The sequence below is a fragment of the Calidris pugnax genome, unplaced genomic scaffold (genome assembly GCF_001431845.1).
Source record: "Calidris pugnax isolate Ruff unplaced genomic scaffold, ASM143184v1 scaffold450, whole genome shotgun sequence".
Taxonomy (NCBI): Eukaryota; Metazoa; Chordata; class Aves; order Charadriiformes; family Scolopacidae; genus Calidris; species Calidris pugnax.
The window spans coordinates 508,395-533,165 of record NW_015094504.1 but is presented as its reverse complement, the minus strand read 5'-3'; the positions used below and the strand labels follow the sequence as shown (position 1 = coordinate 533,165).

The window sequence follows — 24,771 nt, the reverse complement described above, 5'->3', positions numbered from 1 at the left end:
GAGGGCAGTGTCAAGGAGAGCAGAAGGTGGTCCTTCAAGATGACAACCTCTCCCAGAGGAAAGGTATCACTGGTGGTAACTCTCCCTTCTCCTTCGTACCTGATCACTTTCCTGGAGACACCAGAGGGGTTCGTGCACTCTGGTAGCATAAGAAGGTGGCAATTAAGCAAAAGCTGGCATGAATTGGTGAGCACCATTCTGGAGTGATGGCCCGTTCATCGCACGTTGAGCTGGACCTGCTGCAGGGGCAGCCACAGATGAAGATGGGGTTGGAAAGCCTTGATGGGCTTCACGCAGCCGTGGATCTAACTCCCTGACCCCAATTTGTCTGGCTGACAAAAACTCTGGGCCTTAAAAAACTGGGATAATAATACTTTTATTTCTTGATAAAAGCCTGTCTCACAAGCTCTGGTCTGCTCTGAACGTCAAGAGTTGCCTCTCCAGGAGGGCAGTGTCAAGGAGAGCAGAAGGTGGTCCTTCAAGATGACCACCTCTCCCAGAGGAAAGGTAACGCTGGTGGTAACTCTCCCTTCTCCTTCATACCTGATCACTTTCCTGGAGACACCAGAGGGGTTCGTGCACTCTGGTAGCATAAGAAGGTGGCAATTAAGCAAAAGCTGGCATGAATTGGTGAGCACCATTCTGGAGTGATGGCCCATTCATCGCACGTTGAGCTGGACCTGCTGCAGGGGCAGCCACAGATGAAGACGGGGTTGGAAAGCCTTGATGGGCTTCACGCAGCCATGGATCTAACTCCCTGACCCCAATTTGTCTGGCTGAGACAGCTGAGGAGGACAACCAGGCAGGGGTTTGGGTTGTGTGCTCTACACCCCGCTCCACTCTGTCCGGACACGTCTCACGAGCAGCACGGGCACCGACGTTCCACCCAGCGGAGACCAAGGAACAAGTTCTGGCAGATCCAAAGATGGCACATATGATAACCAGATTGCTCCAGCTCCATTTTTTTTCCCTCCCATCCAGCTGGGACCATCCCACAGAAACAGAAGCTCCATCACCAATGGGAAGAGGCAGGAGCTCGAAGGCATCGTTTCCCCTCCCGCGACGCACGCTGTGGCAGGTGTTCAGAAAGGAGGTTAAAACACCAATTTCCCCATCCCTCCAGGGAAAAAACAACGCTTCTTCGGAGGCCCACTGTTAATTTCAGATGCTTATATAACTAATTTCTGAATCTTTTCCCCTTCTGCCCCTGAACGATCCATCAGGGCTGCTTTTTAGCGGTGACAGAGCGCGGTGGCCTCTTCCCACCGAGATGCATGAAATGGCAAATTAATGAGCTCGCCGCCCGTGGGAGGTGAAAGCCCAACCACAGCACCTGGCCCCCTCCTCTGGGGAACGTGCTGATCGTTTGATATTTCCCTCAGGATAAAAAAAAGCAATGAAATTCAAATTAAGCCATCCTTTTGTTGAAAACGGGAGAAGGTGGGGGGGGAAAGACCAAAGGGAATCTCGTCCTCTCACTTTCAGAACCGTTTCCGTCACCGTCACCGCTTTGAGACTCTGAATATTGTCCTCACGCTGCTCATTGCCCAGTTTCAGGGAGTAGCTTTTGCCACTGTAAAATAAGATTATTTTCTCAGGTTATTTAAAAAATTGCAGCTTGCCTGTTTTAGCCAACAAGGATGATGCCTCTTCCCACCGAGATGCATGAAATGGCAAATTAATGAGCTCGCCGCCCGTGGGAGGTGAAAGCCCAACCACAGCACCTGGCCCCCTCCTCTGGGGCACGCGCCGATCCTTTGATATTTCCCTCAGGATAAAAAAAAAAAGCAATGAAATTCAAATTAAGCCATCCTTTTGTTGAAAACGGGAGAAGGTGGGGGGGGAAAGACCAAAGGGAATCTCGTCCTCTCACTTTCAGAACCGTTTCCGTCACCGTCGCCGCTTTGAGACTCAGAATATTGTCCTCACGCTGCTCATTGCCCAGTTTCAGGGAGTAGCTTTTGCCACTGTCAAATAAGATTATCTTCTCAGGTTATTTAAAAATTGCAGTTTGCCTGTTTTAGCCAACAAGGATGATCAGAGAGATGGAGCACCTCTCCTATGAAGACAGGCTGAGGGAGCTGGGATTGTTCAGCCTGGAGAAGAGAAGGCTGAGACCTTAGAGAAGAGGAAGAGGAGAAGAGGAGGGGAGACCTTAGAGCAGTACTCAGAATATTGTCCTCACGCTGCTCATTGCCCAGTTTCAGGGAGTAGCTTTTGCCACTGTCAAATAAGATTATCTTCTCAGGTTATTTAAAAATTGCAGTTTGCCTGTTTTAGCCAACAAGGATGATCAGAGAGATGGAGCACCTCTCCTATGAAGACAGGCTGAGGGAGCTGGGATTGTTCAGCCTGGAGAAGAGAAGGCTGAGACCTTAGAGAAGAGGAAGAGGAGAAGAGGAGGGGAGACCTTAGAGCAGTCTTTCAATACCTGAAGGGAGCCTATAGAAGAGCTGGGGAGGGACTCTTTGCCAGGAAGGGTAATGACAGGACAAGGGGAAACGGTTTTAAATTGGAAGAAAAAAGATTCAGATTAGATCTCAGGAAGAAATTCTTTACAGTGAGGGTGGTGAGACACTGGAACAGGGAAGTTGTGGCTGCCCCATCCCTGGTGTGGTGGGAGGTGTCCCTGCTCAGGGCAGGGGGGTTGGAACTAGATGATCTTTGAGGTCCCTTCCAACCCAAACCATTCTATGATTCTAAGTTGTGGCTGCCCCATCCCTGGAGGGGTTCAAGGGCAGGTTGGAGGGGGCTTGGAGCAACCTGGTGTGGTGGGAGGTGTCCCTGCCCAGGGCAGGGGGGTTGGGACTCGATGATCTTTGAGGTCCCTTCCAACCCAAACCCTTCTATGATCCTAAGGAAATCCATCCCATCACAGGAGAACACGGAGGCTCTTTCTTTCTGGCTCTGGCTCACACCCTCCTCAGCCGCAGGAGCATGAAAGCCCCGTGCGTTAACCTTGCCCATTGACTCCCATTAAAAACAATTAAACTGTTAGAACAATTATAAAAAAGCATTACTAACTGTTCTCCAGACTGACTTAATAACTACCGAGTTGCTACACATCCAGGGTGGAAATTAAAGCAGAGTGAGCAGCCCGTGCAAGAGCTGGGACAGCAAGAGGTAGCTTCGAAACCGAACCCAAGCTCAAATAAATAAATAAGATGCTGTAATAAAAGCTTATAAAATTAACATCTTAATGGGATGCAGGCTATTCTGGAGGCAACTTATTCACCACAGATATTAAGTGTTAGCCCAGGCACTGCAGATCCATCTCATCACGCTGAACTCATCTACAATACATTTTTTTCAAGAATTTAATCTGTGTAAATGCCTAAAAAACACATCCTTACGGAAACTGCCTCTACAGAACATTTAAAACACAATGCCATATATTTTAGAAGAATTTCCCTTGAGTTTCTCTGGCAGGTTATGGGAAATATGTACATGGGAACAATATTTGGGAAAGAAATTGTTTGGTCCATAGAAGAAGAGCAGCAGCTTTCACCAGAAGTTGTGCCAGGGTCTAATCATCTACTGGAGAAACAGCTTGAGTGAAGAATGAGAGAGAAGAGAGTGGCCTCTCATAAGTAATGCTGAAGGGTTTCCTCATCCATCTCCTCCTTGAAAAGGGATCCCAGAGGACAACTAAAAAGGTCCTGACTCCTGATTAGAGTTTAATAACTCGCCTCCAGCCCCTGTGCCCTCCAGGCCCCGCCGTTAGTCAGGGCGTCAGGAACCAGCCATCATCAAGAAGGGAGATGCTCTTGCCTCCATGGGATGGGAACGCAGAGGACTCTGGCTTTGGAAATGGTCCAAACAATCCTGGGACAGGCTGATTCTGCAGCTTCAGGGAACTACTTCTGGGAGAACACCCTGTTTATCCATGGAGCTCAATTAAGCCATCAGGATGGCTGGTGGTTGGTGGCTTTATCTCGGAATGGCAGACAGCGCTCAATCACAGCAACTCATTCGTTAAGTGCTAGCCAGGGTTTGTCATTAGAGAGATTGCCCAAGCACCTGCCTTCTGTTTTCCCACTATGAGGAACTGGTTCCATAAGTCTCTCAGCACCAACACCAGGCATTACACATGGGAAAAGCAAGTCCATTGAGTGTAGGACCCATGAGAGATGTGGATCTCCCTCTCCTTCTCCTGTGGACATGCTTGAGCTGAAGCAGGGTGTTCTCTGCAGAGGAAAAAGCAAAGAGCTCCTGCCACACACACGTTTCTCCCAGCACAACTTATCTCTCCTCTTGCCATTGGAATCAAAGAATCCCATCACAATTCCTGACCATATTCCTCACTTCCAGCCCTTCTTCCAACTGCCCCCTTTGGCTGAGCCGGAGCTGTCTGACAGAACAGGCCCAAGCACCCATAAACTCTTCTTTTTTTCCCCTTAGATCAGTGATTAAAATGGCAAAGTCTCACTTTTACTCAAGGCCCAACTCACCCAAAAGGTGTTTTACACAGAGGATGAAGCAAACCCCATCTACTACATCTACTACTACATTATTTCTCTTACTTAAATTACTGCTTATCAAAAAAAGAATGTCACATAATTGTCCTTACCCCCCTGTGGAACCAGTGGGCATTTCTGTTGTACTCTGTCTTTGTGCAAACAGGGATTGTAGTTGGCAGGGGCTAAAATGGGTCAATAAACAGCCAAAACAAAGTTCTATCAGCAAACACTTCTTTACCAGCACCCACAGCCCACTGCCTGATACACCTTGCACAGAGATTAAGACAAGGTTAAAGAGATGCCTACCTGAATTATTGGCAAATCGGGCAAATTAGGGCTACTGAGGGGTCACGGCAATAGGTTGCATTTGGCAGATTGGTCCCATGGCCACAGAGAGCCAGCAGCTCCCTGTTGCCATTCAGAAAAAAAGCTGCATTTTTTTCTTCAAATATTAGGACTCCATTGGGAATTTAACAGTAAGTCAGGGAAAAAACCCACTAATGAATCAGAAAATCTGATTCCTGTCAACCCTGTGGCTAAAAATATACTCGGACTGAAGTCTTTGCAGCCTGAATATCTATTTTGGCAGTAGACATTCTTTCTAGAATGTATTGAATTCTTGCAAGACAAAATTTAGCAAGCTTACTGCGACCCAGCCTTGGAATACATCCCCATTAATAAACTCCACTACTTGAATGAAAACATTTGGGGTTAAGAACACAGAGCAAAAGAAACATCCTCGCTCAAACCGAGCCTCCCCTGGCTGCAGCCAGCACGGGCACACAATTCCCCAGTTACAGCCTTGGAATACATCCCCATTAATAAACTCCACTACTTGAATGAAAACATTTGGGGTTAAGAACACAGAGCAAAAGAAACATCCTCGCTCAAACCGAGCCTCCCCCGGCTGCAGCCAGCACCGGCACACATTCCCCAGTTATCCAGCTTTAGCCCCAAATCATGAGTTCCCCCCTCTCAATTAATCTAATTTCCACCTGAGGTTTATTTACAGCCACGCTATCATTCTGCCAGCGCTGCTGTTTGACTTTAACAGCTCTTTTTTCATGTCCTTTCTGGATTTCAGAACCTTATTCCTGGCCCCCTTACACTACTTTTCACTTATTTTTGTTTTCTTCTTGCAGGCTTTTTTTGATGCAACCCCAGGCAGGCAGTCACACAAAGCCATAGAGAAAAAACCAGGAGTTGCACATGAGATGATGTTTGTTGCAGTGCTGGTTGGGAAGGAGTAATTACCGCTCTGTGAAATGGCTGGAGATGAAGTCATAGGAAACAGATTAGTGTAATTTTGTAAAGATGCAAATAACAGCCAAAGCACAGGTTAAAGCACAAGTACAGAATTTAGGGAGGAGAAGAAAAAAATAGCTGTTTTAGCAAACACGGTATTTATAAAATATTTCTTGTTCTCCCCAGACAGAAACACTGTGTTCATTAGTCTTAAAGCTGCTTTGTTCAAATTATAGCGCGAATAGAATAATGTTAATGATCATTTACATGATTTGATTTTTAAAAATCGGTTCAACTGAATCTTTGAAAAAATAATTTGGTGTCAGGGTCATTGCATCACCTGAGACCATTTTACAGTGTACTAGTGAACGCTGGAAAAGCGTGAGGGTGACCAGACAGAAACACTGTGTTCATTAGTCTTAAAGCTGCTTTGTTCAAATTATAGCGCGAATAGAATAATGTTAATGATCATTTACATGATTTGATTTTTAAAAATCGCTTCAACTGAATCTTTGAAAAAATAATTTGGTGTCAGGGTCATTGCATCACCTGAGACCATTTTACAGTGTAATAGTGAATGCTGCAAAAGCGTGAGGGTGATTGAAGAGCAGAAGAGGTTACAGAGGGGCTGTGGGGTCTCCGTCACCGAGATATTCCAAATTTGGCTGCTGCAGGTGACCCTGCTTTGAGCAGGGGCTTGACTGGACCATCTCCACAGGTCCCTGCCACCCTCAGCTATTCCCAAATAAACACAAGACTCCAATATACTCAAATATAAGAACATTTCTACTATTCCACTATTTTCATATCTCTACTATTTCCATATTTCCAATATTTCTGTATTTCTACTATTTCTATACTTCTACTATTTCTGCTTAAAACTCCTCTGAGAGCTGCTTCAGGACTAGAGATGAAAGTATTTTTACACATTAACCTCGAGCTCTTAAATCTATATAATAATGCATTTTTAGAACAAACACAATCTGCTCCCAGCACCATCACCCTCCTCACAGCTCCTCAGTTCTGATATCGCTTATCGGTTTTGATATCACCAGTTTATGATACCACTTATCACTTCTATGTTCAGCCTTTGACTCTTTCATGCTGAGAATGAGAAACAGTCTTTTTTTCACCATAACAGATATTTTAGCATCATTCAGCGTTAAGGACTATATATAATGAGATCAGAAACTCCAAGTACATAAATAAAACACAAGTAAAAATATATCTGTAGTACTAAGAATATGAACTGTTAAAGACAGGGATAACCCAGCTCTTTAGAGAACTCAAACATAGTCTTTTCTTTAATGAAAGCATTCTTATTTATTTTTTAAAAATCCAGGGGTTTATGTTCCTCAATTGAATTTTGGAGCTGCACCTGATGCTTGAGTGGGCTCAGACCATGTGGGAAGCAAACCTTCACGCGGGTTGGGAGGAGATACCGTACTCTCCCTCTGCATTTACTTTTCCAGGAAACAGAACAACTCTCCGTTAGGAAACAAGAACTAGCAGAAGGATGATGCTGGGGAGCACTGTTTGGTCACAGGAATAATGCCAAAGAAAAATCAAACATGAAACCTGCAAGTATTTATTGCATTTTCATGCTCTATAGCCCAGCCATCTCTAAGTTAAGCAGATCTTTACCAAGATGAAGGTACACAGAGAACATGTCTGAGACCTGGACCAGTCTTATGGGTGAGCTTAGCTCATATATATCATTATATTCCATCATTAGAATAAAACTGTTATTTTTAAATATAATTTTTACTTAATAATGCTGGTTTCGGGTCTAGAAACTATTTTTTTTTTAATGCAGAGGGTGAACATCTTTCTATATTTGTGTATTTACAGCCTGTATTCAGAACTGCTTTATGTTACACCACAGAATCACAGAATGCTATGGGGTTGGAAGGGACCTCTGGAGATCATCTCCTCCAACCCCCTGCCAGAGCAGGTCCACCCAGAGCAGGTCCCACAGGAACGTGTCCAGGTGGGGTTTGGATGTCTCCAGAGAAGGAGACTCCACCACCTCTCTGGGCAGCCTCTCCCAGGGCTCTGCCACCCTCACAGGAAAGAAGTTCCTCCTCATGTTGAGATGGAACTTCTTATGTTCCAGTTTGTGCCCGTTCCCTCTTGTCCTGTCACTTTTCAGAAGAAAATCTCATCAGCAGAATAACTGTCAGAGCTGCTCAGTCCCGAGAGCAATGGTACTCGGCTGTAAGTATCCTGCCAAGACTGAAGTTTTAAAAATTTGGTGAAAATAATAATGATACTCTGGAATCACTAGGAATAAATTGCCCAGAAGTGCAGCATCCCCCAAATTTATAGTACCTCTTGTTTCTGGGCTGACAGGAGAAGTCATTCCATAGTCAGGGAACAAGCTACAGAGAGCACAACAAAAGCCATCTGACTGAAATTCCCTGGGATGCAGAATATTTGGCTTTACAAACATCGAGGTTCAGCACTGGCAGAGATTTTGGCAGAGATCTACAGTCAAGACCCATTAATGATTTTCTCTTTGCAGACTGGTCTACAGCTATTTTGACATGACCATCCAACATCTCAAAGCAACTCTGAAACTCATAATCATTCATGGATATATTGCTATTCAGAATTTTCAAATGCAAATTATAGGCAATTTCCTTTCAGTTATTAAAATTTAAAATTAAATCTTCTTTTTTAGGTGACTGATTTCCTAACACATACTGCAACATTCAATTCTGACATCGAAGAGTGACTGGTCCTTCAAAACCACAGAAATCAGACCTCCTCACTTAGTTTTTGTTGCCATTTTCCTAGCAATTAAAAGAGGCAGTGGAAAAAGAGCTTCCTTAATAATCAGAATTAAAGGCTGGTCTAGATATAAAGCACGGTTATTAAAAAGAGAATGGAATGAAACCGAGAACTCAAAAATAGCAAGATCTGACCTCATTTGGCAAGTCACCCTCAGCAAAATACTGAATAATAAGAAAGAAAAAGAAAAGAAAAAGAAAAAGGTGACCTTGCGGAGTCACAGTTGGGTACAAGTACAAATCAACCCGCCTGGAGATAATGGTTGAGAAATCAGCATTTCCCTTTGTCTCTAGCTCAGTCAATCCAATTAAAAAAACCCAGCCAGAAATGAGTCATGTGAATGAAATGATTGCTTTCACTCAATATGTTAATTGACTGGAAATTGCATACGTGCCAAGGTGAGATAAGAGAATACATTGCATCCTGCCAGGGATTTATCACAGCCCTGGGTGTGCGAGGAGGAGACAGGACTGATATTACTAACGCTGAAATTCAGGAGAATTCTGAGAAATCAGCTTGAGTATATTCTTTTCCATCAATATATTCTTTTTTCTAAGTATCTAAAGCAGGAGAAATTAAGTGAGTCACTGCTAGGAAACACTGCAATGCTGTGATTGTTGTTGTTCTGAGCTGATGCGACTTCTGTTCCTGAAACAATCCTAACTCATAATTCAGATTTGCTCAGTCTCTTCTGAATAAACAGCAATATGCAAAAAAGGAAGCAATATGGAAAAAAGGAACTAGATGATCTTTAAGGTCCCTTCCAATTCTAACCATTCCACGAAATACCTTTTTATCTCAAATTTATCTCATCCCTTTTTTTTTTTTTCAGGACAGAATAATTAGATTCAACAAGAAGCAATTCCTTAGGGCAGATTTAAGCAAATCCATTACCTCTTCTAAGAGGAATTCGAAACAATAACTAATGAAAAAGGGGAGGGGGAGGCAAAAAAAATCTAGATTTATAGACATCTCTAAAGATATTCTCTTTATGCCTGTGCCACACACAAACAGGGCTGAGCCATTTCCTAACAAAGCCTCTGTTCTGCATCCAGCTTAGCGCGCTCCCCCGCACGCAGCCCGGCTGTACCACAGATGGCAAAACAGCTGAGAGGTTTTCTATTTAAAAAGATAAAGGCAACACCCCCGAGCAGGGGAGAAAATGGCAAAAAAAAAAAAAAATAATAGGAAGACACCATATATTGCAATAATAAAAATAGGGAAGCTCCATCCCGACTTAAGCAAGATGCAGGTTCTACGTCCCAACAGTTACTTCTTGCCGCTGTTTTTGGGCAAGATGTTTGCAAACCCCATCTTTTCTTCTCTTGGCTCCGAGCAGGGGATTGTTCTAAAGCACTTGGGCATGAAAATAAAGCCCCTGGCAATGGGGGTTCCCCTTCACCCCTCACACAGCCATGGGAAAAGCCACTCTGCTGCAAGAGCAGCTCTTAAGCACACGAGAGGCAGCTTGGCCCATCACAAAATCGGAAATCTCTGCAGGAAATTCATATGTCTATCAAGAATTTGTACTGTAAAAAACTAATACAAATACTATTTATACAGCGAGGCTTTTTTTCTCTGTTCTTCTTCTCTTTGAGGAGGGATGGGGGAGAAATGAAGAGACGTGGCTGCAAAACCCAAGCTGGAACTCAGCTTGGCTCAGTGGTTTGGGTTTTTTTTTTTGCTTCTGCCCAGTTTTATTTAAAAGTAGGCACTGTGAGATATAATAACTCAGCAGAGGGAAGGAACAGCTGAGCAGATGACTAAAAACTCAGATTCTCCTGGCTCTCAGCCTACTATTGCTCTACCACCATCACTGCTTTTCAGTTGGCACCTGATCATAATTTAAAAAAAAGAGCTTCCTGGGGTTTCTTTACTTTCTGCCCCAACAAACGGGGACAGGAACATTCCAGAAAGCTGCCCTCAGCTTTCTGGAATGTTCCTGTCCCCGTTTGTTGGGGCAGAAACTAAAGAATCGACAAAGCCAAGTGAGAAACAAACACTCCTGAAACTGTTACCCCTACCCCCGGTAAGTGGGCAACTTTTCAAAAGGCTGCAAAACAAACAAAGCCATTTCTAGTCGTTAGTGATGCAAAGCAGTCTGAAATGAAGAGATTTTTATCACAACAGTCCTAATGTTGAGACATCTAAAGCCATCCTGAAAATTTATGGTAAAAAAAAAAATTAACTGTGATTAGATCAAAAAATAAGATTGTGAAAATGGGAGAGAAGTGACAAATCCTTGAGCCAAAATTACCAGCAGGTGAGAGAGATTAATCCTAATATTAAAATCAACTCCTCCAATGTTAGTTGTCAAATAATGCATTAAAATAATCTGGAAAGCAATACAATTTCAGTATTAACAGAAATATATTAGCAAGCTTGTACTTTGTTTTCCTTTGTGCCTGTAGTGGATACATCTCACTGCCATTGAGAGACAAGAGGTACCATTAACAAAACATTCTTTCCATTGATGCTTTTGGTATCTCAGGCAACCACAATTAATCCTCTCTTCTCTCTCCAACACCAGAAAGGAAGAGGAATGAGTGGGTGAGAACTCCCACCTCCAGTACAAACCCATTTGACGTTATTAAATGGCAAATCCGGGGCCTCAGCTTGGAAGGAAATAGGTAAAGAGAGAGGGAAAAAAAATTGGCTGGATTGAATGTCTTATTTTTGTTGCTGATAGAAATGATATTTGGTATTACATCATCTTACAGCGTCGCTCTTCGTAATTAACTCCTTAAAAATACCGAGGCAGTTTTAATTTTTTTTTGAAAGTGAAGGTCAGAAGGAAAATAGAAAAGATTTAAAGAGATAAGCATAGCAACGGCTTCAAGAACCCAGCTGGTTAAAAGGCCATTTCAGTTGCAAAAATAGTTGTGTTGGGCACATCGCTCTTGCAGAAAAAGTCTTCTCCATCAGTAGCTGAAACACATTTATGTGATGCTCAGCAAAGGAAAATTATCTGTGCATGGGATTCCCAAATACAGGCCTATGTCCTTCCAGGTACTGCAGTCTTAGGTGCTTAGGTATTTGCTCAAAAATGAGCAAAAAAACATGTCACCAAGTTTTCTTTCTGGAATAATTGCTATTCAAGCCAAGATTGGTCAGGATCTAAAAAGTGTTTTTAAAAGGCGTTGAGGCATATTCTGATTTTTGAAGGAGACTGATTGCAAAAATACCCCCAATCTCTCCTACTCCTTCCCCCAAAACAATTTCCCCAGAATTTTGTAGCAAAAATCCTAACATAAAAATACCCAGTAAGAGCAAATGTGACCTCTTCAAACAGATAAATAAATTAAGTCAGGCTACAATTCACCCGAATGCCCAAGGAATCACTATAAAAATGCCCATTTCAGTGCTTCAGCTAGAAAAGGAGGCTGGGATGCCTGGCTGGGATGGGGAGCAAGACAGCACCCAGGTCTTTTCATCCACTGAAGCCACATGAGTAGGGAAATTATGAAGATTAGATCACCAGCAACGATAATTCATACTGCTTAGTCTTTGGAACAGTTTATTCTTTTTTTTTTCTCTTTACTATCTAAATTAGCTGTATCTCCCATCAGCAGAGTGCCCAGCCTAGCCCTGGAGCATTTGTGAAAATGTCTATTTACACTTGGATTTAAGAGAAATGAATCCTAATTCAGGACCTTCCTCACTTTGCAGGAAATCTGATTTTGTGGTTCAGCCCAAGGTCTTTTCATCCACTGAAGCCACATGAGTAGGGAAATTATGAAGATTAGATCACCAGCAACGATAATTCATACTGCTTAGTCTTTGGAACAGTTTATTATTTTTTTTTTCTCATTACTATCTAAATTAGCTGTCTCTCCCATCAGCAGAGTGCCCAGCCTAGCCCTGGAGCATTTGTGATAACCGTGGCGAGTCTATTTACACTTGGATTTAAGAGAAATGAATCCTAATTCAGGACCTTCCTCACTTTGCAGGAAATCTGATTTTGCGGTTCAGCCCAATAATCCTCTCCAGCCCCAAAACCACCTTACTCCCTTCAATCATGGGACTAAAAACAGTGGTAAAAGCTTTTAGCACCATACTCTGCCATCCCAAGAAAGCAGACACATTTCCTTATCCTGGGAAGATGACAATTACCACTTCCTTCCACCTTTGAATGTTTCTGGCTCGATGCAGCCCCTTCCTTATCTCCGGGTTGGAAAAGCTGTATTGACCATTTGAACTCCTATTTTTCACAAGAGGAACGTACACTACAACCAGCTGTGGAGACAGACCTTGCTGAGCATCTATTTCTCTTTGTAGCCAGATTCATCCCAGTTTTAAGACATATTTTCACAGACCCGGGCAGGTCACTGAGTCCCAGTTTGATTGCCTTGGGCATTTCCAAGAGGAACAAAACTCTGACCCTCTCCTTGGAAAAAACAAAACACGGTGGTGCCTGGAGGACAAGAAAACATCACAGCAGCTAATTGCACTTCAAACTACTTTTTTTTTTTCCCTTTTACCCTACTTTTTGCCTTACATCAGATATAAGTGATGTTAGATGTCTGACAAAAAGGAATTTCTAGCTTCTACAGCAACAGGAATTCAAACCCCAACCAGCCACAGTGCTGGGCTGACCTGCTGGGGCAGAGGGGTTGGACTAGATGATTTCCAGAGGTGCCTTCAGCCTGAGGGATTCTGTGGAGTGACCAAAACCTCATTGAGGTCCACCATTTCAGCTCAAGTGATGTTAGATGTCTGACAAAAAGGAATTTCTAGCTTCTACAGCAACAGGAATTCAAACCCCAACCAGCCACAGTGCTGGGCTGACCTGCTGGGGCAGAGGGGTTGGACTAGATGATTTCCAGAGGTGCCTTCAGCCTGAGCAACTCTGTGAAGTGGCCAAAACCTCATCGAGGTCCACCATTTCAGCTGAATCAGTTCCCACAGCATGACAGGTTCCATCAAGGTAGAAATCACAAAGACAAAGTCAACCATTGGGTTGGGACTGTAGACTAAAAAGCCAAGCCAGGACCAAGAACTTGTTAAGGACGGTAAAATGATCCACGAGTTGATGATGAACAGCCACACTGAACAGCATTAGGAGCACAAAGAAACTTATTTCCCCAAAATATCCCTCCTTGAACCCAACATGACAAAATGAGAGCTCTCTGCTCCAAGGCTCTGCCCTCTGGAGGAGGACACAATGCTGGTAGGACCATCGTTGATACACACAGAAGCAAAGGATGGATTTTCAACCACAGCAAAAGCCATGACTGAAGGTGATTATTATTTTTATGATTGGATTGTGTCACACTTCCCCGCTTTTTCCCCCACTTCATTACTGCATTTTTACCTTGAGGTGAAATTGCACGATACTCTCATAAAGAAGATTATATATGAGATAAAAGCCTGACCTGAAGAATGCTTAATGCACACAACCCACTTAAAATGCGACGTTTATCATGGGGATACCAGGTTCTACAGTGAGTGAAAATTAATTGCATTTTCCACCGCATGAGCTCCTCTTGCACAAAAACACTCATTGATTTTTTTTGAGGCCAAGCATTAATCCCTTTTTTAAGGCAGCGACTGAAAAGTGGGATACCGACATAAAATTCAGCTCCTCATTTGAGTATTACTGTCCTGAAAGTAGATTACAAAGGCACCCTTTCCCCCTCCAGAAAAAGAAAAATGTCCCAAACTTGGTGAAAATGGAGATGGGTGGGTTAAGATATTTTTAGGCCGCTGTAAGCAGATATTTCACAGAGAAATAACACTGACTGGAAAAGGTTATGTCCCTGCAATGACTCCAAATAGCATCAGAAACAATAAAAATAATTATTTGTGATAACACCTTAGTCAATTTGCCATTATTCATACCGAAAGAAGGATGTTCTAACATAGCAACCTTGATATTTTTAACTAAATTAAGGGTTTTGTCCAGGTTGACACAAAACACAACTCCCTGAGTTGCCTGTTTATGTTGACATCCACAAAACCAACACATTTCCCCTGCGGGGGGGGAAATGCGCCTGTTTATGTTGACATCCACAAAACCAACGCATTTCCCCTGCAGGGGGGGAAAATGTGACTAAATTTCTTAATCATAGTAGATTCATTGTATATACTGGAAATAAACCTCACCTCTCAATATAGTAGGAGTTTTTTTCTTACTAAAGGAGACTCAAAGAAACAATATTCACTCAACTTTTGACGGCACATCTCAGAGCTCACAGCCATGGTCCGAGAGGGGTGATGTTGCCTGTTTTACCCACTTTTGTGGTCCAGGCAACAGCTTAAAGCTCCTGCCTGAATCACAGCAGCTCGTGATGCTACAGAAAACTGAGGATGGGGATGTGCTCATTGGGAGAAGGTTTGTTGGCTTACAAACCCTTCCCTTCCTTCCCAGTCTCTCCCAGAAACTTGGAGGGTGAGGAAAACCCAGGGTAAGGTAAGGGAACAAGAGCTGCTTTTTGCCCTGCGCTTACTCCTCAAAGAGAGGGAATTACCAGGATATGGATTTCCTGTCTCTGTGGCAAAACCAAAAGTTCTTATTTCACAAGGAAAGCAACAGATACCTCCCAGATCTGACAACAAACCATAAAAATACAGAGCCAGCCCAACCCAGGAAGCACCCAGGGAGCCAGAAATCAAGATCGAAGCGTAAAGGTACCTTGTTGCTTTCTTCATTTCAGGAATATTTAGCCCTTTAGGTAGTCAAAGAAACATGATGTCTATTTTTTATTGAAAGACCAGCTGCCCAGGTCCCCTCTTTGGTTTCGCAGAAGCCAGGAGAATCTGCAGCACGTTCTTACCCCAGTATCTGCTGGGTGAAGCAGACTCCCCAGTAGCGATTCTCCAGCAGGAGTTACTGTGGCATCATCCTCTGATGGCAAAGAGGATGTAACGGCCGAAAAGACTAATGAATTTTTAACCTCAGATGTGCCAGGGTTGGAAGAAGTGCAGCAAATTCCAACCATGCAACCCTGGGTAAGTTCTGAACATAAAACCTACAGTCACTGAGGAATCAACTACAGCTCTCAATTTACGTAGTCTTATCTCTGACACCAATATTCAGATATTTGGAGTTAAGTTAAATAACATCAAGGCTTAGAAAAAAAAATATGGTCCTGCAATACTTTTCCACAAAGCTTTACATTTCCCCCTAATTTCATAATATATTTTACTAGCATGATCTAAGGATAAAATCATTTTTCGCCACGGCTTTGGGAATCTGCTTCAATTCTAAGCCTGGATAGTCAAATTAAGAAAGCATGTTTAGTTTAAGAAAAAAAAAATAAATTGGATGAGTTAGAAGAAAAACCCTTCTAATGCTCCCCAGGGTCTCTGGGTCCTTCAACCCAATTTGATGTGAATGAAACCATTATTGTTCTTTTGACTCCCGCTGAGCCATTATGCTAACGGTTTTCTAGAGATTTGAGCAGCATTTTACTCCATGTTTTCCTTATTCTACTGGCCAGGATTTTAGCCTTTAGACGTAGGAAGTTTCCAGGTTTAAAACAGTTTTTGTTGAGAACGCAATAGCCTTTCAATTTTATAGATTCTTACACAAATTTTAGATCGGCACATGGTGAGTATTTGAAATTAAGTGAGAGAAAACCTTGTGTCCCTCTTTTTCTCTCTTTTCCAGCATCAGTCAGTTGAACACATTAACACCCGCAGCAATGAAGACTCAATCAAGCACATGAAACCAAACACACCCACCAACAGAGATTTCCTGCCATAAAAACGCTCACGCGTTGGATGGAAGAGCCACACCCTAATAAAAATCTAACAGAGAAAACAATAAAAAGGGTTAAAAGGTAATAAAAGGATTATTATCAAGCTATATAGACTCAGCCAAACCTTTAAGTGATATTTTATTGCGTTAAAATGTGAGCTTTGATGATCCAGCTGGTGTTTTAACTGCCTTAGAGCCAAAATACTAACTTTTTTTTGAATAGCACTGCCTTAGAGCCAAAATACTAACTTTTTTTGAATAGCCCTGTGTGCGTAGCGATAGAATAGATGCTTGCTGTACAACCTGCTTGAAATAAAGCTGCTTTCAAGTAAATTTAGCCAAAATACTAACTTTTTTTTGAATAGCATGTGCGTAGCGATAGAATAGATGCTTGCTGTACAACCTGCTTCAAATAAAGCTGCTTTCAAATAAGTTTTAGAAAATATCTGTGCAGTATAATTCCAAAACCAATTTGCCACTTTGGCTTAAAAAAGGAAAGCAGGCTTCCAGTGATTAATACTTACAATACTTTCTTTGCAACTGCCCCAGCATAATATTGACGGGAAGAGCAGACAGTTTGATATCTAGAGCTCGTAGAGGCTTCTGTTCCTGTGATAATTCAATTAAACAACTTGAAAAAAACCAAACCTGATGAGCTGTAAGCTCTGGTTTTCTTCTGAAGGCACTTCAAGTAAGATTTCATATAGACGTTCCTGACACATGCATAGACAGCTCTAAAATGAGCACAAAACCTCTGGGCTAATCAAAGCAACTAAACTGTTTCAGATGAACAACAAAACCGAGCAAAAGCAGTAATTAGGCTGATGACAACTCACTTTAAAAGCCAAAATTCCTTCAGAGCAAAACTCCTGACACATCTCTAATGGCCAAAAATAAACTCATTAAGTGCCGTTCTTGAAGTGGGTTAAAAATAGCATCTTTATATCCTATAGAAGTCCCATACAGCCCAGAAACTCCACAAAAACCACACCGCGCCGCTGGTGCAAGCCTCCAATTTTCCAATAATATCTACTCTTCCAGAAGGCCTAATGCATTACCCAAGAAATTTGAGTATGGTGAGACCCTTCCCTTGCAGGAACGGCAGCACTTTCAATTTGGGATGACAAGTAAATCTTAACCCACCCCCTCATTCCCCATTTTTCTGCGCTCCTGAGTAGGTGGTATGGGTTTCCTCACCTGATAGGGACACGGGATGTGATATTCTCTGCAGCGTTCTTGAAACCACGTCGTCTCCCACACGCCTCGATAAGCCTGCTCATAGAAATAGCAGCCAATTACAACCAAGAGGGGCACGAGGTACAGAACACTGAACACACCGATGCGGATCATGAACTTCACCAGTTTGTCCTGGTTCTCTTTTTCTAACGGGATCTCGATGCGCACCCGATTGAGGGAGATAATGCCAGCTAGGAGAAGGGAAACTCCAACAACAACATACAGGCAGAGAGGTGCAAGGACAAAGTATCTCAATGCATCCACATCATAGAGGCCAACAAAACAGACGCCGCTAATATTGTCACCTTCAATTTTATTCATGGCTAAGAGGATGATGGTTAGAGTTCCAGGAATGCCCCAGGCGCTGGCGTGGAAGAGCAAGGCCTTCTTCTCGATGGCTTCGCTGCCCCATTTGGGCACAGCAGCCAAGAACCAGGTGATGGTAAGAATGACCCACCAAACGCTGCCAGCCATGGTAAAGAAATAGAGGACCATGAAGAGCATGGTGCAAGCCTTGTTGTGAGAGCCCTGCGTCACCGTGGAGGCCTTGTACTGGGCAGGGCTCGATGCGTTACACGCTACTCGGTCTTCCAGCAGAAAGCCAATGAAGAAAATTAAGGACACCATCATGTAACAGACGGCATAAAATATTATGGGTCTTTCCGGGTAGCGAAATCTGGTGACATCGATGAGGAAAGTTAAAAAAGTAAACAAGGTAGCAGAGAGGCAGACGATGGAGATGACTCCGATGAAGTAGCGAGCAAAGGAGAGCTCTTCACGCCGAAAATACATGTTTGGGCACGGAGGGGAGCAGTCCCGTACCCTCAGGAAGGAGTAACCCAGATCGGGGTCTATTTTCAGCTCCTGAGGACACCAAAAACCATAATCCCTCTGCACTGCCATTGGGGCCTCTTCCGTGGGCTCCCCAGCTAAATTGAGGTCAACAAGACGAGGATACGGCTCATCGCAATCTGGGAATCTAAAAAGGAAGAAAAGAACTATTTACAAGGAATATACACACACTTTGCAAAGAGTAGGAACCTTATTTATACGTCTGACTTCAGACACACTAACCTGAGCAAAAACAAAGACAATCCAAATAATGGGCAAGCCATGAAATACTACACTATGTTTATACAAACTCTAGAACTCATTGTCCCAAAACGCGGTGGATGGTGAAATAATAAAATAGGTTTAAAAATAAACCAGAGAAGTAAATGGAACAGGCCCCATTGGGACTTTAAGCATAAAGGTGAGGATACCAAATCCATCTCGGGAAGTCTATAAATTCAGGCTTACTGTAAATTGAGACTATGTGCCCAAGGAAGCAGGATTTTATAAGAACATTTTCAAACCTTTCCCTTCCTAGCTGCTATCAGACAGGACGGTGAGCTAGTTAGACCAAAAATCCAACTCAGCACTGCCACTAGCATTAATCAATTGGAATTACGATGAAGCTATTTCTGTAATTAAGTAAAGCTTGGACAGGAGCTGCTGGAGATGCAGTCTGAAGTTTTGAAGGACAGACTGGAGGGATTCCACATGTAGCTGTCCTGTCCTTCCCTCTGCTAGATGGCATCACCTCAGCAAGCGTAGCAGAAGCCAAGTGTGCCTGGTCCTCTGCCACAGCCCATGTTCTGGCACAACAGCACGAGGACAGCACCAGCAAAGTTTCAGCAGATTTAGCTCTAGTTTTGAAATTTCACTACCTGAAATTTCACTGCTCCTCAGTGAGGAGACGGAAGGACCTGAAGGGCCCAAGCATCTGTTCGTCGTAGGGAGTTAGAGCCATCTTTGATCCAGATTATAAGGACCTGGAAGCATCCTCTGACTGATTCTTTTGCCAAAAGAAGTTTTAATTGTTTTTCACTCTCTCCAATCCAACTGTAAGAGAGACTCTTTCTTCCTGTTTGTGCTCCTGCATTTTATTAGCTGTCGGGGTCACTTATAAAAAATAAAGCATAAAGATATTGTTTTCAATTTCATGTCTGTTCAGTTTCAAACAGATTGGAACATCATCATTTGTATAAAGTTCTTTCTATAATGTAAAGCTGAAAATATCTATTTGCACACAAGCTCAACAAGAAGTAGATGCTCTGAAAAAAGAGCTTTGAGATTCTGTGCACTCACAAAGCCAGCCAGCTCCCCCTTCAGAAAAAAAAGACTATTCATCTCCAGCGTATGTCATTTTGCCCAACCTCTGAAAAAAGAGCTTTGAGATTCTGTGCACCCACAAAACCAGCCAGCTCCCCCTTCAGAAAAAAAGACTATTAATCTCTAGTGTATGTAATTTTGCCCAACTCTCAGAGAAATTTATAGCAGTATAACCTATTAAACTTGGGTATAGCAGACAAAACCAGGTCAGCATAAGTGATAAAAGAGTTCAAATAGATGGGTATTTTCATTAATTTAAGAAAATGCATGTGCAGTTCACTGTAAATGCCCACAGAAATTTTGCAGTTGATAGAAATATGAACTCAGTTTCCACACCAGGAAACAGGTTATTACACAAATGGAAGAAAAAAAATCAGGGAGCTTGTAATGGAACATATTTTAAACACCTGCTTCAGATCATAAAACACAGCAAAATTTTATCCTGGGATTCTGAAAACGACCAGCTTTGCTCACCTGGTGCACTCCATATCCTCAGGCCAAGAGACCCCAAACATCTCCATGAGTTTGGAGCACTCGCTGTACGCCCGCTGGCAGAGCCTGCGGCACGGCAGGGTGACGCGCCCGTACTCCATGCACACCGGAGCGTAGAGGGCACACAGGAAGGGTCGGAAATCTCTGGAGCATTCCAAATTCACCATGGGATGAAACGGCTAGGAAAGACAAAAAAAAAGGAGAATTCAATACCTACAAACAGCAGGTTTGTAGAAGGCTCCATCAGGAAGCTGTAATTAGCCCTCACTCCTCATGAGACATTCACAACCGTAACCACAACCTTCTTTTTTCTGAACTTCTTCTGTTGGAAGAAGCAATCATGGTAACGCAGCACTTATGTATTTTAGGAAGACAGGCAATCAAGAAGCCTGGGGACAATGACAAAGAGTCACAAGGGAAATCTACGTACTCAATTTGCATTCAAATCAATGGGAATTAGACAGCTAAACACCTCTGAGGATTCAGGCTCAGCTTCACACTTCCAATAAGAGTCAGATAAACTTGATTCCTTTTAGTAGCTGACAGACACATGAATGGCTACCTGCTTATTTAGGAGGAGAATATGAAAAACCTCACATTCGGGTGATGAGATTACAATCTGAGGAATGTCAGATACTGCAGGATTCCTTGACAGTAGAGAAACACAGCATACTGTGATCTTTCAAATATTTTTTTTCAGATCACGACATAATAATTGTAAATAATCTCTCTATTTCTTGAATCTCTCCAGCAGGGCAGTGTGCTTCAGAGCTTTCTACAAAATACCAACACGGGGCATTTTCCATTATGTCCTTCCCACACGAGAACCCATCTGTTAAAATCTCAATCATCTCATCAGAGTGTATTCCCAGACAGAAAACTGTCCTAACGTGCATTCTATCATTGTTATATAAATTCTATATCTGTATAAGAACTTTCTGGCTTCCAGAGCGGGGCTGTAATCACGGCAGAGTCACATTAAGTATGTCGTTTCTTGACGAACCACCAGAAATAACTGTGAAATCAAAGCCTGAAATAAATTAAGTCAGAAAAAATAACTGCTGTTTCGTGCTACCGTGTTCCCTCATAACAGGTTTAATAACGCTCCTCGGAAGCACGGAGAGAAAAATCACAATTAGCCAAAATACAGCTGTTCTTAAGTATTTCTGAAGATGAAAAAGAAGGGAAAAAAGTAGGACGGGGATTTATGTCTTAATAAAAACTGGTGCACATTGATAATCCATGTTATCTTCTTACTATCCAGCGTGGGTTCATTTTGCTTTTGCTTGTTATGGCTTATCTTTAAAACTCTCCAGGAGTCAATCAATATCTCATTCTGAGTTTGTGTGGCACCTACCACTATATAAAGCCTCACTGTATCTTTGGATATTAATATAAGATCATTTATATTCCCTTAAGAGTGGAACTACAGAATATAAAAATATATTTGAATTTACAACTCTAGAATAAACCAAATCAGCACGTGAGCACGGAATTACTCTGCTACCTCCAGACTGACTTTTATTGACCTTTATTGACTTCTTTTCCTTGACTTATATTTCAAATCATCGCTTGAAGGGAAAAGGTGACGGTTGCTCGATCAATGGCAATGCCACCGTGAGCTCTGTTCCAGAGAGATCTTTACAAAAAGTTGATTATCTTGATACCAGAGTTTCCTTTTCTCCAGAGCCCAGCAGGATTATAGAGGAAGAAGTCTAATCTTCAGAATTTGTGGTGCAATAGCAGAAGCACAAATGAACCTGCTATATATATAAATATAAAACTTCAATCGTATTATAACCAAAGCTGGAGAGGAGGCTGTAGAAAGATTACATTCTCAAAGAGCAATTCCCTGAGAAGTATTTTAAGCCACTTCAACATTTTCTTTTTCCAAACTACAGAACAGAACAGACCCAATAACAAAAAATAGGTCATCTTCTGTAGCATTGGAAGTGACAATTACCAGAAATGATAAGAAAAAGTTTCACATTTCAGTTCTTCCTTATCACCTCCGTACTCTTCCAATCCTTCCTGTCTCCTTTGCTCTGCAAAAGGTTTGTTTTCAGAATGCAAGACAGAATCACGGAATGATATGGGGTTTGAAGGGACCTCTGGAGATCATCTCCTCCAACCCCCTGCCAGAGCAGGTCCACCCAGAGCAGGTCCCACAGGAACGTGTCCAGGGGGGGTTGAATGCCTCCAGAGAAGGAGACTCCACCACCTCTCTGGGCAGCCTCTGCCAGGGCTCTGCCACCCTCAAAGGGAAGAAGTTCCTCCTCACGTTTAGAAAGAACTTATTATATTCAAGTTTGTGCCCATTTCCTCTTGTCCTGTCCCTGGGCACCACTGAGAAAAGACTGACCCCATCCTCCTGACACCCTTCAAGTATTTATAGGTGTAAGGCTACAGGCGTAAGATATAACCATGCTGTGATTTTACTGATTTTTTAAAAAAACATTATTATTATTTACCAAGCTGGTTAAATTCTCTTCAGTACTATGCATTTTTGAAATCGTTGTCACAACAGAGAGATGGGAGTTGGCCACAGCTTGTACGAAGAGCAGTATAAGCCCTCAGAGGTATTGACAAGGAGAAAGGAAGCAACAGTTGGAAAGTATTTACATTTCCAAGCTCATTGTTACTCAAGAAACACTTTCTATTTGGCTGGGTATTCAGAAGCATATAGGGTTCTATTTTTAAATAGTTATTGCCTATAACACAGCTAAAGTTATTGTTTGACAACAAGGATCCAAGAAACTGACTCTAAGTAGTTACGACACCTGACATGGCTGGAAAAGCAGAAGGCAAATAAAACTCCACTTCTATTTTGGGAAGTGTTTAACTTTCCTTTTTTTCTAAGAACCTTGAAAACAAGAAAATGAAATTATAGCTTTATGACAAAGAGTTACCAGCTTAATGCCTGCCCCCCAAAAAGTCTCACTTCCTGCCACTGCAGTCTTGCATGCACCTGTAACTAAATTCCAAGTTCTCCTGACAAATGCTCTCCTCTGATACAACTTTCATGTAAAAAATAGATGTTTCAGAAATTTCTCTTTTCCTGCTACTTCACCTTCATTAAAAGCTCTGTTTGGTTTTGGTTGATCTGCAGAGAGCTGCACCATTTCAGAAGATCCCAGACTATCTCATGGGGTGCACGTAAGAAAACCATGTAAACAGAGCTCCCAATCACGGCTGTTGCAAAGCAAAGGAAAAGCAGTAAAGCAAGTCCAAGGGAACAGAAAAATACCATATTTCCTTGTATCCTGTTGATCCTGCTAAGGCCAGGTGGCTCTTGTGATGGCTTTCAGCCAACTCCAAAGGATACTGGGCAATGGTGTCCGAGGGAATACTGGAACCGAGACAGGAAACGTCCAAAAATGGGGCTGCAGATGGTGCAGATGGCTCCGGGGTCTGAAAGGGCACTCTCTGTGAGAGCAGGGTGTCCCCTCCAGCAGCCCCAGGGTGCTCAAACACGCACAGGCTGTGAGACAGCTGCCCAAACGCCGCCTTCTCCTGCTGGCTGAGATGCCATTCCTTTCCCTCAACATCCACGTGGGCCTGGATGGTCAGGAACAAGATCTGTTCCTCTCCAGGGCCTGACAGATACCGCACAGGGTCCATGCAGAGACCTGCTCCCTGCTGGCATGACAGCTGGAGCCTGGGTTGGAGGCACTGAGACATCTGAACTAACACTCATGGAACTTGATCATCCCCAACTAAGTCCCTCAGACCCTGGAGGGCAGGTCACCTGCACTTAGGGTTCTTTATCACTGAAGAAAACCCGTCTGGTTTTGAGTATGGCCTCGGCATACTCCTCAAAGCACACTATGGATACACCCAACCCTAACAACACTGAAGAAATGCCCTTCAATAGGGTAATTCAATAGGAGCGTTCCCCTAGTGCTGCCTGTTGTGTTTCTCAGCAACTCCAGGCTCACTCACACCATCCCGTCTCTCAAAACAGCAACTGCAGGCAGGCAAAAAACTCTCTTATGAATTATATCCAATCAGTTTGTTTTAAAATCACGAAGAGGCTAAGCTAGAAAACACAAGAAAAAAACCCTACAACCACCCCTGGTAACACAGAAAAAAAGACTCACTCACTTTCAACCCGTAACCCTGCTATAAGCCCCTTATCTCTGAAATTACCTGACTTGGTTTGCAGCTCCTAAGATGAAAAGTCACTTCCACTTACTGATTATATTGTTCGCTATTAAAAATAAAGCCAAGGAGATGAAAAGACTTTTTTTTTTTAATGCTGTTGCCCAAGGAGGCAGTGCAAGTTATGACATTTAGCCCTACTCCGCTGCGGTGCCGAACAAAAGGCTCTCTGTTGAAACGGGACGGGGTTTTGAGGAGCATCTGTTGAACAATTCAAGATACAGAGGAAAAAGGAAGAGGAGAAAGACAAGAAAAAGATGCAGCAGCCAAACTGAGTTCAATAATTCAGGCCAAGTCTGGGGAAATCCAAGAAGGAGAAGAGATAAATGTTTAAGAAGAGATAAATGCTTCTTCTCTCCTGAAGGTACTTAAGTATTTAAGATATGCCAGCTCACAGAACTGTGTAATACAGCTACAGCTGTACGCCCACTGGTCCTTCCACCTCTGACAACAATCTCTATGACCACGGAAATTCCTTCAAACCCTGTACCCCTGCTTTCCTCACAGCACTCCAACTTGCAAGTCCAA

The 24,771-nt window shown here is 42.8% G+C and overlaps 1 protein-coding gene across 1 annotated transcript in view; it reads right to left on the bottom strand.

Moving 5' to 3' along the window:
- Positions 1 to 24,771, bottom strand: part of FZD3 (frizzled class receptor 3) — a 72,434-nt gene that overhangs the window by 20,350 nt on the left and 27,313 nt on the right. Inside the window, exons 3-4 of the mRNA XM_014963048.1 lie at positions 20,065 to 20,261; positions 17,398 to 18,415 (exon numbers count right to left, since the gene is read on the bottom strand). Of these exons, the coding sequence (XP_014818534.1) occupies positions 17,398 to 18,415; positions 20,065 to 20,261 (1,215 nt within the window). The remainder of the gene's footprint in view (positions 1 to 17,397; positions 18,416 to 20,064; positions 20,262 to 24,771) is intronic.